General features: G+C 37.6%; 2 protein-coding genes across 3 annotated transcripts in view; one reads left to right on the forward strand and one right to left on the reverse strand.

Annotated features, from left to right (window-relative positions):
• Positions 1 to 1,073: 1,073 nt before the first annotated feature.
• Positions 1,074 to 9,700, reverse strand: samm50l (sorting and assembly machinery component 50 homolog, like). Its single transcript, XM_017494897.3, has 15 exons — positions 9,524 to 9,700; positions 9,190 to 9,300; positions 8,746 to 8,847; positions 8,568 to 8,655; positions 7,876 to 7,982; positions 7,353 to 7,483; positions 7,176 to 7,263; positions 5,137 to 5,265; positions 4,411 to 4,482; positions 4,213 to 4,299; positions 4,072 to 4,142; positions 3,408 to 3,475; positions 3,141 to 3,287; positions 2,410 to 2,551; positions 1,074 to 1,767 (listed from the first exon to the last, which is right to left on the reverse strand). The coding sequence occupies exons 1-15, from the start codon at positions 9,542 to 9,544 to the stop codon at positions 1,722 to 1,724; spliced, it is 1,410 nt and encodes a 469-aa protein (XP_017350386.1). The 5' UTR covers positions 9,545 to 9,700; the 3' UTR covers positions 1,074 to 1,721.
• A 2,530-nt stretch (positions 9,701 to 12,230) lies between these two features.
• Positions 12,231 to 17,117, forward strand: part of scube1 (signal peptide, CUB domain, EGF-like 1) — a 96,624-nt gene continuing 91,737 nt past the window's right edge. For both annotated transcript variants that reach the window (XM_017494655.2, XM_017494656.2), the window contains exons 1-2: positions 12,231 to 12,386; positions 14,806 to 14,928. In XM_017494655.2, the coding sequence (XP_017350144.1) occupies positions 12,299 to 12,386; positions 14,806 to 14,928 (211 nt within the window). In that variant the 5' untranslated portion in view covers positions 12,231 to 12,298. The remainder of the gene's footprint in view (positions 12,387 to 14,805; positions 14,929 to 17,117) is intronic.

Here is a 17,117-nt window from a genome sequence, read left to right on the forward strand (position 1 = left end):
TTGGCCTAAATTAGGGTTTATGCATCCAAACTTTGTGAATAAATTCATGCTTCTTCATGCAAGCTTGTTTGATGCTGGATTTGAAGCATTTTCTGACAACATTTATTTATTTACATTTATTCATTTAGTAGACGCTTTTATCCAAAGCGACTTACAAATGAGAGAATACAAGCAAAACAGGCAAGACAGTTTAAATATGCTAACTATAGATTTATAGAGGTACTAGAGAAAATGCTTCTGGTACTGGTTCCTGAAAACCTATTAATTGTGCTAAGGTAGGACAGTTTGGTAAATTAAGACATATTGTCAGTAAAAGGATACCTATAATTTTGTATTATTCTGCAGCATACACCTCACACTTCAGGATTAAATTTGAACAAATGTATTGATCCAAATGTGAGGACCAAATCTGTGGAACAAGACAAAATGTTATGCATCATGATATAGTCTCAAACTAATAAAGAAACAAGAAGTAAAGCAGGTAGCATTGCTGTCTCAGAGCTCTGTGTTGTGGGTTTGACCCTGAGCTCGGGTTACCTTCTGTGCAGAGGTTTGCATGTTCTTCCTGTGCCCTCTGAATTCCTCCTACTGTCCAAAAACACTACACAGACTGGCTATGGCCCAAGGGGTGTGTGTGTGTGTGTGTGTGTGTGTGTGTGTGTGTGTGTGTGTGTGTGTGTGTGAGAGAGAACAGTGCCCTATGATGGACTGGTGTCCCAGCTGTGGTTTATTCTCCTGCCTTGCAACCATTGTTCCCAGGATAGGCTCCAAATCCACCGTGACCCTTTCTTTTGCAGGTGATGGTATCTGGTCCATCTATTCATTATCATAATAAAATCGCCATGCCCCAGGCTGTAGTCTGTGCTGGAGTTTGGGGTGGGGTGAGTTTTTCCAGAGCCTCTTTATTACAATATTGTATATAATGGCTGAGTTGTTATTACTTCTGCTATAACTATTGAAACTATTATGAAACTATTAATAAGTGAATGTAATTTAATTATGGATATATTCACAATCCTAAGCTTTTAAAATAAAAACAAAAAAACAAATAAATAAATAAAAGGCTCACACAGTTTCAAAGGGGCAAATGTGATTTATTCTTACTTGGTGTACATCTTAACAGATATTAAAAAGAGGACAGTAAGAGCACTGCTGGTGGATCTTTAGTGGGGCTTCGACCCACAAAGGTTACAGAATGAAATGGAGTCAATACATAACCAATTCAATGAAACCAGGGAATCTATTCAGTTATGTGGTCTGGTATAGGGGGAGTCAACAACCAGAAAAGAGACACTGGAACAATTCACTGAAAGAACGAAAAAGTGCTTGAATTAACTAGTACACACAAGTGACTGCATTACAATGGCATTAGATTTATTTTAAAAACATGTTTCCTCTGATCAGTCAGTACCTTATGTGATACATGGATTTAAACACAAGTTGGGTGCTTTTATACAAACATAAATAGTTGAAGCAAATCTCTCAATAGGATCCTCACACAGTCTGGATATAGCACCTGTTATTACACACGAATAAAAGGTCCTAGTTCACAACAAAACCAACAAGCAAAAGATAAACAAGCTCAGTCATGTTTTGTCCTTGGAAGATGAAACCCATCACATTGTGCATGCAGGAGGGGTCTCATTCTGACATTACTACACACATCTCAGCCAATAATCCTACAGTTCTTGGCTTCAGGACTAGACCAGCAGCTGATGACATCACAGGAAACGGATCCCAGCTCCAAACTGTACACCGTCACATATCCTTCCCAGGGAAACAGAATGAAATTAAAACTCACAAAAACACAAAAAGGCACACAAACCAAAAACACAAAGGAAAATACATTAAAGGGAAAAATTATTTATAAAGTGCAAAATAATGGAGGCACTCAAGTAACCCAAAGTGATATTAAGGCAATTGCTTCAAAGTGGATTGGCTGTCTTCCCTTCTGCTTATTATTATGACTTAAGCTGTTTTACAGCATTTCCATAATGTCTCATGAATCAGACAGATTTGAACGCAATTTCTATGCGACTTTGATGAATGTCCCACATGGACACCCTAAAGATTTGCACTTCCCAAAAACAGTTTCTGCCCAACAGTTTCTACACCTGTATATTGTAATGATTTATAATCCCACTATCTGGTGTCACCCAGAAAAGGACAGGTTTCCTTTTGATTAATGGTGTTCCTCAGGTTGTCTCAGGGAGTTTTTCCCTCACCGCTGTCACCTCTCGCTTGTTCATTAGAGCTGTAAATCGACATGCGGTGATTTCTGTCAAGCTGCTTTATGACAATGTCTTTTGTTAAATTGTTTGCTGTACAAATAAAAATGTTACCGAATTAAACTGAATAAACTGTGCAAATACTTATGGATCGAAATGTACTGTATGTGCATGCTGGTACCTGTCTCCGCTCTGAACACCCATGGGAATGCAGTAATTGAGCTCTAGTCTTGCGATGTTTCCCAACCGGAGGATGATGCCTGCACCGTAGGACCAGCGAATACATTCCGCTAACTTCTGCAAGTGTGCGTGTGGACCCTCTCCTAAACAACGGAAACAAGTGCTCAGCAATATTTACTCAAAATGACCTGCCTTTTCTTTCTTTCTTTTTTTTTTTTAAAGTCCTGCATTACGAAATCACAAATAAAGAGTGGTAAATGCAGTCTAATAACTTATGCACATGGTCAGAGGGCATATTGGAGGTGATTAAGGTGATCATGGTCTTTGCTTGTACTATGTTTCTTGATAGCTATGGAGAGTTTAAATCTCAAAGGAAAAAAAAAAAGAGGTAAATGTAAAGAAAACCTTTTAAAGACTCTGGTTAACTTCTGCAAGCATGAAAGGCGTGAATATTAAAAAAAAACTTTATCACAGTTTAAGAAATTAATAATTTTGAGAAACTCTGACTATGTTAAAATACAAATTTAATAACTGCCCTTCATACATATTAATACACATATATACACATATTCTATGTATGAGTTCAAATATAAAATGTTCAAATACAATCTAAAACAAAACTTAAGACAAGAATTATGAGGGATGTGAATATAGCTTCAAGCACATCTGCTGGATGAATATGAATTGTTTCACGTGACTCTTTTGATTTTCAGGCAACTCTGACATACTGACCGTAGTTGAGGTTGCAGAGATTTCCCGCATTAAGGAAGAAGTGTGTTCTGAAGAGATCAGCGAAGCTGCCCCGGGTAGTGCGAAACGGAAGCGGTGTGTACAGGTGGAGCCCTCCAGCCCAATATGCGTCTCCACCTAGGTAGTCACCTGAACAGGTATAGAGGCAGACACATAATTTTTAAGAAACTGTCTAATTCTTAATTCTAGATCTCTGAAAAGTGATTTTTTTTTTTTTTATATGTAAAGTGTCTGTGAAACGGAACCGACCTTCACTCTGTGGGCCGATGCAGTACATGCCAAATCCTCTCACGCTGGTCGGACCACCCAGGTAGAACCTGACATCAGAAATACATCACACAGCAACACACTGCCATGAATCAAGTACTCCAAAATGAATTACAATTCTTTATTTATGCACCTAAATGCTGGGAGTCTGCAGGAATACTTAAGTTAGATTTAATATTATCCAAATAAAATTGAACTGAAGAACTAATTTGCAGTGATGCACTTTTTGTTCTGGTTACAAACCCAAATGTTATTAAGCCAGATAGACAGCACTGACTGTGTGAAACACAGTGTTTTTGGATTTGATACACAAATACGGAGTGGACCGTCGATTTAGAATGTTTATTACAGCAACAGAATTGCTTAAAAGTAACGTAAAAAGTTTAAAGGTGAAAATGTACACAGATTTTGCCTCTATGACGTTATATTCAGAGTAGTTTCATCTGATTAGCCAATACTCTACTGCAGTTTAACGTGTCATTTAAAGGGAAGTGTTTCGCTGAACTCACATGGTTTTAAGTTACTGACTGATGGAGATTTTTAGAAACTGCCCAGCAAGTCAGTAACATCAGTAGTATATTCAGTTGTACGACACTAGTAATTTTTCCGACAGACTGTGGTGCATGAAATGGAAAATGACACATACCTGTCAGCAATGGAGATGGGTTGACCCCCAATAGGAACGATCATTCCTCCCCATAGAGATGCCGAGAGCACCTGAATAACACACAAACATTTTTAGTTTTTATACAACAGTCCAATGGGATTTCTCACAAGATGCACTTACAGAGCCCCAGAGGAATGGTTTGTTTAACTGCAGCTCAAAGTCTTCCTTCAGGAAGCTTGTATCTCCTCCGGTGTAGCCCGCTAGCTCCTGTGACAACATAGCCATTGACTCAGTTCATTAACACAGCTGAAATTCTCATCAGTAACCAAATGGGGTGCAAAGCAGACATCGTGAAAATATTTCACTGCCTGAACACACCTGGTTGATCCGCAGTAAGGCACCTTTTCTTGGAAGGATGGCAGAGTTCCTGGTGTCTATAGTCATTGTGTGCTGTCAGTGGAGGATAGACGTTTAAAAAATTTCAAACTAACAGCAGAGGTTATTACTGTTTACTCATGTTCACAGAATATTACTAAAATACAGTCTGGTACAAACATTTACATACATTTTCGTTAAAATGACAACTTTTTAAATTGTTATGAATTGATGCCGTGGATACACCCACATTTCATTTTTAACATTATGGATTTCTTTTGTGTGTGTAAATATAGAGATGCAGTTTCCTTTTTACATCCAGAACCCATGTACACAAACCTCTGCACTTGACTACTACTTCGCTAAGATAACAATAATGTTAATGAGTCTTTATTGGTCACAGCACAGTGAAATTCTTCTCTTCGCATACCCCAGAATACCAGGAAGTTGGGGTGAGAGTGCAGGGTCAGCCATGATATGGTGCTCCTGGAGTAGAGTGGGTTAAGGGCCTTGCTCAAGGGCCCAACAGTGGCAGGTTGGCAGCGCTGGGGCTTGAACCCCTGATCAGTAACCCAGAGCCAGACAGTGCGGGGGCTTGAACCCCCGACCTTCCGATCGGTAACCCAAAGCCTTAACCGCCAAGCCACCACTGCCCCACTGTAAACAGTTTTTAATAGAAAAAAAAAAGATTTGACATGATTTTCCTGGCTTAAGCTTGAGACAACCCACCGAGAGAGCAGATTTGAGAGTGTGGCCACTTTCTTCTCGCACGGCAAATGATGCGCTGCGCGCGAGACAGCTCAGCTCCCGCCACACACCCTCCCACTTCAGTGTGTGATCAGTCATCCACAGAGGGAACTAAGGGAGAGAAGCGTAAAGGTTGAGTCAAAGTTTCAGATTGCAGAATCAATGTGCTAGTTGTTACTGATTTGTATAACAGTACAAATGCTACAGTACAGAAATGCTGTAGAGTAAAGATGCCTTCAAAAATAATGAAATTAAATGTTTCCACATTTAAAGAAATACTATAAAGAGCAGTAAACAGTAATAAATGAAACAGTCAATATTTCGCCCTTTGCTTTAAAATAAATAAAAGTAGTCTCAGGTACAGTTTGTGCAGTTTAATAAGGAAATGAGCTGTAAGTTTTATTGAGCATGTTGCAGAACCAGTCACGGTTCTTCTGGAGACTTTGACTGTCACACTCGCTTCTTATTTTTGCAGCAAAACCCAGCAGAATTCATTCATTTTTTTTGTTTGAAAAGTGTCTCTTATGTAATATGCTGCTTTCTTTACTTACATAAAAACATTTTTCTGTAAAATTTAATTTTGTGCTAGAAAACTAATGTTTTGGAAATCTAAAATGTTTTTTGTACTGACTCATACAGTACAAAATGTATAATGAGAAGTTATAAAATAAAAATCTGTTACAAAAATAGGGTACCTAAAACTTTGACACAGTACTATACATGCCTGTACACTCTGTATCTCTCTCTCTCTCACACACACACACATTTTGCTACAATACACTGTCAAAGAATCATCTCAATGGGTCCTTCATCAGTATTACCATCTGCACAAAATCTACAAATACAGTTAAAATGTCAGTGACATTACTATTAACTCAATGGATATCTTTAACTTATTCTCACACTTATGAGTCCATAGGTTTGTGAAACAGGAAACAAATAAATCTCTAATGAGTAGCTCCATTCAGAGATTTCACAAAGTCTGGGATCCATGTTCTTATGGGTTATTTACTATCTAAAATACAAATGCAGCTGGTTTCTGCACTGTATATAAAAATGACAAATTGGACTAACTTTATTCATTTTTTGGCATAAGAATTTGGTTTAGTATTTTTCTGTGTAGTTTAATTCAATACTAAATATACAAGAAGGGAAATTCCATTTATTTTGTTGCCAGAGTTCAGCACATTATTTGAGAAGCAACTGCAGCAATAAAATAACATGCTATCATGTATAAGGTAAAATAGTATAAGATATTTGATTGTCATTGTAGCTTATACTGTTAAATTCCATTGGGTGTGCTTATTATTATTATTATGTTTTTGTAAGGCATGTATACTGAATATTATATTCCTCTCAGTGTGTTTTGCATCAGTTTGAAAATTTCAACAAATAACACCATAAATCCAGACACAAACACAGCCTTGAGCCACCTAAGGAAAAAAAACCGTAACATAAAGTACATAAAGACCAGCACAACTCGTATACTGTAGGACCTCTGTGAAGACACCATCCATTAAATATAAACAAAACTAAACAGAACCATGAACATGGTCTGTGCTCTATGTGTGCTTTAAAAACGTGAAACTATTGTCACGTGAATGAGAGTGACATCACAGTGAATTAAATGTGTAATACATTTAATAAAAATAGAAAAATAAAACAGGCACAAACTATTTTAACAGCGCAAATGCATACAATTAGAAATAGGATCTCACTCTTGGCTATAAACTAGAATGTATTCACTTGTTCAACTTCACTTGATCCTGATCAAGGTCGCCATCTGGAGTCTATCATGGCAACACCAATAACATCCCAGTACCTCAACCTGTACTCAATCCTTCCTGTAGCAGCCGTTTTTGAGAGATGGAAGGAAACTAGAGCTTGGGTTCAAACCTTGGATCCTGGAGCTGTGACACACTGATGCTACCTGTTGCACCACTGAAATATAGTCATTACAATACCTCTACTGTTAAACAAAATTCCCAGATACAAATACACTTGAGCTGATATAAGCTTACATTAAGTTCTGTGGAAACTCCCCTGTCAGTCTCCTTCAGTGAACTCCACGGAAATTGGCCAGTCACTTTGTAAAGGTTTAATGCCAAACTGCATGAATGAACATAAAAGGAATTTGGTTAAAGGAACATTTTCATAAGGTGAAATCAGTTTCCCAAAAGAAACTTTTAGGGCCATACTTGCGTTCATAATAGCCAGACTGAGGTTTAAAGAAAGACAAGCCGTATGAGGTTTCCTTAGTCCCATAAGAAAACTGGAAGGTGAGCTTCTCTCCACGACCAAGCATGTTCGGTAGTTTAATGCCGAGCACCTGTATAGAGGAACATACAGACCATGTTCTTATATTAAATACACAAGAAGGGAAATAACATTCAATTTGTTGCCAGAATTATCTTCAGTATTATATTTGGTATTATTTGAGAAACAACACTAGTAATAAAATATGTTATACAGCATCAGGTTTAATATTATAAGATAAGAGATTTTATTGTTATTGTAGCTTATACAATGAAATTCCATTCTCAACAGTCCAGCTTAGTAAAGTAAAAAGAGACAAAGATATACACATTAAACATACAATCCACTGACAACAACAAACTCAATAAACAACCAGTGTGGTAAATAGTCTTAAATAGTATTAATATGTGTTGAATAGCATGTGTTCTTGTAAATTAAACAGACTGTGGGTGTTGTGTCCCTCACCATGCTACCCTCATTGTTTCCAACCATGGTGTTATAACTGCCCGTTATCCTCTTCATCTCCGTTACCTCAAATGTCACATCCAGACCATTAGGCAAGGCATCATCTCCTGAGAACCAGAGCATCAGAGTTAGGAACATCATTCAGGCAGGATGTCGATTAAAAATATTTTTATACCATAGCATGGTTGAATGCTCGAAAAAGATTAGGCTGAAGTTGTACATGATTTTCCAATAAACATCAGGGCTTGGAAAGTAGTTCTGATAGGTAATATTAATGTGCTCATTCTAATACCTTACTGTTTCTATAGTAACAGCTCATACAATAGAGATCGAGCAAGAGAGAAAAACAGAGAGACTGGTGAGGAAATGACTGTTTATCACAGCTATAAGATCAGCGAGAACAAGAACCAACGTTTCGTACATTAATAATTAAACGTAGTTATCATTGGGAATATGCTGTGGTATAAGCAGAATAACACTCTCCAGATCATGGCGTTATAACCACTTCCCCCCTGCCAGAGTGCATTATTTTCGTACAACAGCATGATGGTCAGTCGTGTTATTCCTCAATTGGGACATTTTGTTGAACCATAGACTCTGCTAAATAATCACCAGTATTAATACAAGCACTCATGCTCCATTCGCAATTACAATAAAACACACACAGACACAAAACAGTGTGCATATTGTACCTTCTGAGATGTCAATAAGAACTTCCACCTCTTTGAATATGCCCAAACGGAGCAACTTCATCCGAGCTTCATGTGATTTCCTCATCACCTGAAATGCAAACATATAAAACAGCATTTACCTCACAAAGTCCCACCGTCTGAGCGAACCATCTTGTCTTGACTTAATCACTACACTCACATCGATGAGATTTTTGGCACTGAAGACATCGGCGATCTCATAGCCCAGGTAGTCCTCTTTAGTTCTTCCCAAGCCTTCGATGCTGACATGCTGCACGACAATCTAAAATGATCAGAAACATAAGACATATAGTTGAAAAAGAAGATCAGAGCATACTACCATATGTGTTTACAGCCACTTTTTCTTCTTCTGTTTCCAACTCTAAACTCTGGTATCTTGCTAATCTCCTGAAACAGCATAACCTATCATGAGCACTTCTCAGTTGAAGCATTGCTGTTAATTCCAATATATATATATATATATATATATATATATATATATATATATATATATATATAATATCTCTGAAAGACTTAAGGAGAGAGCTTAATCCTGTTAGATCATTTAAACCAGACAGACCTGGAATGAATACATTTTATTCAAGCAATGAAGTGAACATCTCACATCTTTATTTTCCAGGACTTCTTTCTTGGGTTCCTGCTGTGCCTCCACCACGTCCAGGTCATCAGGGTGAACGCCCAGGTCGCGCCCGTGCATCGGGACAGGGTCCATGCTCTACAGTTTAACAGTACAAACCGAAATAATCACTGCAAACATATCGCTCATAGATACAGTATGCATAATGCATGAACGGAATGACAATCCAGCTGTGCAGAGATACCCTGGAGGGTACTGAAGCACTGAAACACTACAGAGGGACATTACATTAGGCATGGATAGGAGAGGTCACACACAAATAAAGCGTATTTTCCATTGAGCCTTCTCAAAATACAATTACCCTTGCGTGCACCGTCCCCATATTCACGTCCTTAAAGTTGTATCTATTTTTTAAATTTGCTGAGTAAACGCTGTTATCCTGAGGATGTAGATTTTCTTATTTAACAGCAGACCAGACCCCTTTCCAGGGAGACGCCATGACACACGCGCAGCCTCGCTGCAAGTCTCGACAGAATGGGCGGAGCTACGCGTGATAAATCCGGAAGCGCCATGTCAATCCGGATGATCCCGAGTAGAATAATGTAAAGCGTAAAGGTGAATTTTTAGATCACAATATTCATAAATAGATAATTACATTACAACAACATTACTCTTAACTCTCTACTTATAAGACAGAGCAGACTTACTATATTAAAAAAAAAAACTATTAGAGGCTTGCACAACTCTATAGCACCATTTAGTGAGTTATGCAATGAACAAAACATATGGGGTGTGCTGTGAGAGGAAAATAATCAACAATGAGGTGGTGCGATTAACACTACTTACTGTTACTGTTATGTTTGAGTGTTTTAGTCCTCTTATATGTAGGCTACTACAGCGATTTTCCAATATGCTAACACTTACAATGTTTTATTAATTAAAGAGCATCATACAGTTTAGTTGTCTACAGTTACATTTAATGTTATTGAATGCCCACAAAACAAATGTTATCACTTAATTTATAACAGTTATAAACAGTTTTACTCACAAAACCTCTCTTTTCTTATCTCCTTATTGTAATAAACAAAAAGACAAAAAAGCAGCTTGGCGCATTACAGAGAAAACACAAATTCCTTTGTCCTGAAAGCTTTCCTGTGGTGGAAAACTCACTGACTGTTACAAAGCGCTGACACTGGAGACTCCTTCCATAAATGTTAATATATGTCTCCTGACAGAAATTTCACCATATCAACAAGTTTTATTTCTAAAAAAATCCATTACATTTTTATCCTTAAATATATGTGGAGCATCTGCTGTATAAGTGCCTGTGAATGAGAAGTTACTAGACAAAGGATAACTTATTGAAACATGTGCTTTAATATATACCTGATTTGAATTACAGCCAGAATTGCTGTTATAGAAAATTAATCAACACTCTCTGACCAATCAGATTTGATAATTCACCATTACCGTGGAAACTATTCTATACTATCAGTAGACAGTTTATTGGGTACACTAAGATTATAAATGCATTCCATGGTGCTTTTTTTTTTTTTTTTTTTTTTTTTAAATTACAAGAACAAACAGGACCACTGCTGATCAAATATTATTTGGGGGACTGTCATGGCTTGGTTCATGCTTGTAGAAGTGGCATAGTGTGGAATTGATATGAGTGTGACACTGGCATTCTGGGATTTTAACGTAGCCAGTAATAGACAGCAAGTATCTAGTTATCTTTCTTACTTTGTAAAAAAAAAAAATCTCATTCAGCCACATCACCCTTGTTTGTTTGAATTGATTACAAACTTCACATTAAGTTAGCAACAACTGCTGCCATGTCCAGACTAAACAGGTTTCCATGTCCATAACCCCATATTTGAACATACTGTCATGAAAGTTAAAAAAGAAAGAAAGAAAGAAAAAGAAAGAAATAAAGAAAGAAATTTAACAGCATTCAACCTATATTTAGTTTTTGAGCAGAAGCAATTAAATCTAGTGATTTAACGTAACCTATTATTATATAATTTCTAATTAATCTCTGTGATATATTCACTGGCACTCCAGTTTAGATGTAGATTTATTTAATAAATCTGGGATTTATTATTCAAGTAAAACTTAATTGTCAACCAATTAATTATTGAGTACTATACTGTATAACCTAAAAAAACCTTATAGATAGATCTTATAAATAGTCCTATACCTATAGTCCTATACCATTAGACATAACTAATTAATCATCCAAACATAGAATGCACTTTTTTTTATTGTGACACTATACTCTTCTATTGAAGCACTGACTGTTACAACCTATTAGAAAACAAAACCCCCAATATGATTCATGCTGTATATAACTGCTTTAAAAATAGTTACAGAGAGATGTGTGTTTGGTGCTTGACTGATTTACCAGCACCATTAGTGTGAATGGTTGAGATTTGTTGTCTACATACATGGTCATCAATGTGGCCAGCAGAGGGAAATATAATCTCTGTAATCACATCTACAGGGCAGCACATCCTTCAGGAATACAGAATAACGGGCCTGAACTCTGTACCTTATACTATATATATTTGCCTGTAGTCGTTAAGTAAAAATAATATTTTTATTACTCAGAAAGTCAATATGAAGTACCTGCACATGGCGAGGCGTGAAGGCGTCTCAATAGTAAATTTCTTTATAAATTAATTACTTTAAATTAATAATTAACTGTGGTGAATTGGTCTATTAATAAGTGCGTTTATTAACTCTTCTGTGCTTTTATATAGGCTTAACAGACTGTGGGTGTGTTTGGAGAGCATTTCTGTCTCTCTGGAAACGTCCAAACCGTGCCATCTGTACTAAAACCGCAGATATACTAGGCCTATAGATAGAATCGATATGCTGTGTTCACACACTATTTAGTGGAACAGTGTGCGATTTTGGACTATGCCTTTCCCAATTGCGCTCGCTCTCTCTCTCTCTCTCTCTCTCTCTCTCTTTACACGTCCAGTCTCCTCCTCAAAAGCGTGTAAGCCAATGAGAAGCTCTTACTCTCACCTCTCTCTCTCTCTCTCTCTCTCTCTCTCTCAGAGTCCTGACCGTTCCTCTTATCACAGAAACCCGCATCTCTGGCAAACTGCACTCAATCACAGCTCTCGCCATGGCAAGTGCGCGCTTTCCTCGGCTCCTCTGTTTGCTTTTTGTCCTCATCAACATTTGCATTGTGAGGGGAAATTTCGGGACAGCAGGTCAGTCCTCTTATATCTTACCTTCATCTTCATTTTCAGCATTATCTTTCATGTCATTCCACTGGCAAAACTTTTAACACCATGTCCATATCTCCAAATACTTCATTAACGCACAAATGATCTCCAACTAGGCTACCCGTCCAGATCAATGTAAAGGTTAGTTCATTGCTGTGTATTTTGTGAACTGCTCAGTGCTGCCTAATTAGATCCCCTGATGATCCTCTTCCTTCAGTTTTATATGGAAACCTAATAAGTGTAACTTTGTTTTTACGCACGCGTGTGCGCAATAACAAATTCTATTGTATGATATAGTTGAAAAAACCTACATGGGGTCTCTGAGGGCGTCCATCTGGTCCAGGGCTTGTGTGGGTGTCGATCCTCCGACTTATCGACCCCTCACGGGTATACTATAGACCCTCATCGATATCCTTATCGACCCCTCACTGGCATCATCGACAGTTTGCAGAAACACTGTGGGCTTCAGTAATAGCAAATCAGTCGATATCTAACCATGAAAAGACCCTGAAACTGAATGTGACCTGGGATATGTGTGTGTGTGTGTGTGTGTGTGTGTGTATATATATATATATATATATATATATATATATATATATATATATATATATATATATATATATATGTGTGTGTGTGTGTGTGTGTGTGTGTGTGTATGTATATATTTACAATATTTCATTTCGATATAAAAAAATATGAGCATTTCTTTTTGTTTGCTTATTTATATTTATATTTATAATATTTATATATATTTATAAATATATATTTATATATATTTATATATATATTTATAATGAAGCAGTAATTTCCTGTTGCAAAAACACTTTTATGCTACAATCTATATAGCATACACAGCAATTAACAACTGTGTTGATTCAAGAAATTTTCCATTAAAAAACAATGAAACTCTTGCTCTTTAAAGCAGTTTAAAACTGTATTTTAAATTACATTTCATTATGCCATGTTATGATTGATTATGTGTGCACCTCTTTAATTTAACGCCCACTAATATAGTCTGTGTGTCAGCAGACTTCGTCTAATATGAAATAACGGTTCCACCCATGAAATGTAATTATGTTTTCATTTGTGTGTTTAGGTTGTTAAGATATTATTATATTTATGTTGTTACTGTACTGTTTGATTTAATTGAAGTCTGAACATTTTGATTCCACGGTGGAGCAGTGTTTTATAAGTCTAAAAAGGAAATAAACAAAATGTATGGGAATAAATAAAAAATGCAAAGACCTATACCCTGAAATGGACTGGTGTCTGATCCAGGGTGTATTCCCACATTGGGCATAGTTTTCCAAGCATAGGCTTTGGATTGAGTGGATTGAATGAATGGAAAGACCTTCTGTTCTTATCCAGTTATTGGACAATTATCTTGCTGCAATCTTAAAAATTAATGAAATGGATGAATTCCTCAATCCATCCAACCATCCATCCATCCATCCTTTCATATGTCATGTAGCTCTTACATTCATGCATATAGCTCATGTCTTCAGTAGTACTTTGTGAACTTAAATATGCTTAAAATTCTGAAAGAGTTATAAATTCAACACATACGATTATTGAGAGAGCGAGTTTTCTTATTTTAGGTCTCTCACACTGTGCTGCTACTCGTTGTACTGTTTTGTCATTATTTTCCCTACTGAAATATAGTAATAAATTACAAAACCAAGGAGCAGCTTCAGCCAAAGCAATGCACTGTTCAGCCAGATAGCAAGATCTGAAGGTCTTCAATTATGAAACCTTCCTGAAATCGTCCTATTATTCAGTTTAATTTGAGTTGTATAGTACTTGTAACAAAACAGCTTTGGGCAGCACCACCTCACAGCTCCAAGGTCCCTGGCCCGATCCTGAACTCAGGTTACTGTCTGTGCCTGTGAGTTTTGCATGTTCTCCCTCCCAAAAACATGCCAGTTAGTTGAATTGGCAACTCAGTTGCCTCAGTTGTCAATGCGTGTACATGGCATGCATGGTGCCCTATGAGGAACTGGTGTCCCAACCAGGGTGTATTCCCACCCCAGACACTCCAGGTATAGACTCTGGAAATCCGGATGAAGATTTATATCCCTAATGAGCAAGCCAGAGGTGACAGAGGTGAGAATAAACTCCATGAGACAAGATAAGGAAGAAATCTGGAGGAGAACCAGAGTTAAAATGGAGCCGAGCATCACCAGATAGTGGATTTATAAATCATTTTGTACTAAGTATGTTTACAGGATGTTCAGTCTGAGCAGATTGTGAATAAGTGTCTTATAATCACAGTACAGTCTTTATTATTACAGCAGCAGATCCAGATGAGATTATGCCCTGAAGCAATGGTGAGACTTGAAAGTAAACTGTAACACACGGATAGTGGAGCACTACCAGTGAGTAACATATGCTGTCTCTCTCTCAGACCCAGATGAGTGTTCCATGGGTACAGATGACTGCCACATCGATGCTCTGTGCCAAAACACCCCAAAGTCTTTCAAGTGCATCTGTAAGGCTGGTTACAGGGGAGACGGCAAGCAATGTGAAGGTGGGTTTTCATTCTTCACATGTAAATGCATCCCTGTACAGAAATTTACATGCTTATACTCTCTCTTTATTTTGCTCTCGTACTTTATTCAGTGTGGGTTATACAGCTGTTGCCCAGCTCCTGCTGTGGGACTTAATTAGTGTGGAGGAAATGGGGTGTGAGGATGGTGTGAGGTGCTGCCCCAGCATTCACACCTCCAGCCCCTTTTCTGCCTGAGAGCACAGCACAGCTTGAGCTAATGCATGTACACACACACACACACACACACACACACACACACACACACACACACACACACACACCTTAATTACTCTTGTGCACTTACATACTCACATAATGATACATAACAGGACAACATATTGTATGAGGCACACACATTTGTGCATTGCATTCTGACAAATTTACTCATGTGTTCACACAGACACATCTGCACACACATCTGCAGACTCTAGGCCATTCATGTCCATGCAATATGCATCTATAGCCATAATGACACTGTGAGCATATTTGATTCCAGCAACTGATGCACATTATCACTTTAAGCAAAACCTTACTTTCCCCTATAAACTCATGACCGGACAATAAAATATTTCTTTATTCGGTTTAGCATTCACCTGCCTTCATGTACACACACACACACACACACACACACACATTTTGCATGTGAAAAAAGCTCTCCAGTAGAGCTCAGTGCTTTATTTTGAGCGCGAAAAAGAAAGAAAGAGCAATACTTAGATCGTTAATATCACGACAATCTGCATTCGACATCTGTGTATTCTGGATTATTCTTTCTCTCGTTCCTCTTCCTTACCCAGATGTTTAGAGCTAATGTTTCAGGAAGTGAGGAAATGTAATTTCTATCTATTATGGAACCTGAAACCCATTTCAGCTCCATTAATGAATTAGGAGGATTTGAAATGGAATTGAATCAGGCCGTGCTCGGGACAATATTCCCGATGCTGATGTCTGAGGGTAGAACAACCCATCTTTTATTTTCTTATTTCCTGTAAGGAACCAGACGAAATGTTCTGGAGCTTTCACGAGCCAGTTCCTCCCACCTTAAAAACCACAGTCTACGTGCCACAGAAGTGCGAGGATTGATAGCTTTGCTCCAGTATGAGTGCAAATCTGTGTGATGTACGTGTAGGTCAGTATTTCTGTTCTTCTGTTTGTCTTGCTCTTATTTTCTTCCTTTCTCTGTGGCTAGACGTACACAAAGGCTGGTGTGTCGTGGAAAGGAGGTCTAAAGCAAGAGCTCAAATTGAGCCTTTCATGTTTAGCTTATGTTTGGAAGCTAAGTTAAAAGAATTACAGAATGCTCTGACTTATTGTTACTCTGTCACATCGCCTGCTTACACAGTAACGTCCTCGGCTCTGAATGTAAAGAGCTCCGAGACACCATGGTGTTGATTAGCGGTAGGAAGTTGTGGCACGCTTTGGCTTTTGTGGTCGAGCATGTGGTGTCTCCGGGACTCTGTGATACTACACAGGCTTCCGATGTGGATCCAGAGTTGGGCACTGTATTTTGGCAAGCAAACAGAAACAACTCGCAGACAATTTATGGCTCATTTTGGCGCCAACTTCAGACAATGAGCCTGTACTCTAGATTATTCCTGTTACACGGGTGATTCCACTATTTAGCCATTGCAACTCTTTCTTTTCAACACTGAATCTAAGAAAACACACATTTTTCTATTTATAATATGTTAACCCATCTCATTTTTTACAAAGTTGATTTGCTGACAATGGTTGCATTTGACAGTTTTTTAATGAGAAACAGGATTTTTTTTTAGATCATAAATTTAATGATATAAGGACATAAAGGACATTCTAGTGATTCCCTTTAAAAAAAAATCTATAAATCAATTTATTTACTAATGGATCAATCAGTTGATTTATCGATGGAACTTACTGGAGAATTACTAGAGTAATCTTTCAAATTGACCTCGTCAAGCGATATCACAATATCATTTAAAATAAAGAAAAAAGAACTTACTTTCCTTCTTCCAATAATCTTCTGGAACGTCTGATGGTGCAACTTCCTGTTGAACATGACTTGTGGATATTCCAAATATTTCATAGGGGTGAACCCAGGTAACAGGGTTGAGTAAATATGAGCTCAAATGTAAATGTTTCATTAACTATCGTGGACGACTCATGGAGAATGATGTTCAAGCATGAGATGTTAA

The sequence above is a fragment of the Ictalurus punctatus genome, chromosome 19 (assembly GCF_001660625.3).
Source record: "Ictalurus punctatus breed USDA103 chromosome 19, Coco_2.0, whole genome shotgun sequence".
NCBI classification, from domain to species: Eukaryota; Metazoa; Chordata; class Actinopteri; order Siluriformes; family Ictaluridae; genus Ictalurus; species Ictalurus punctatus.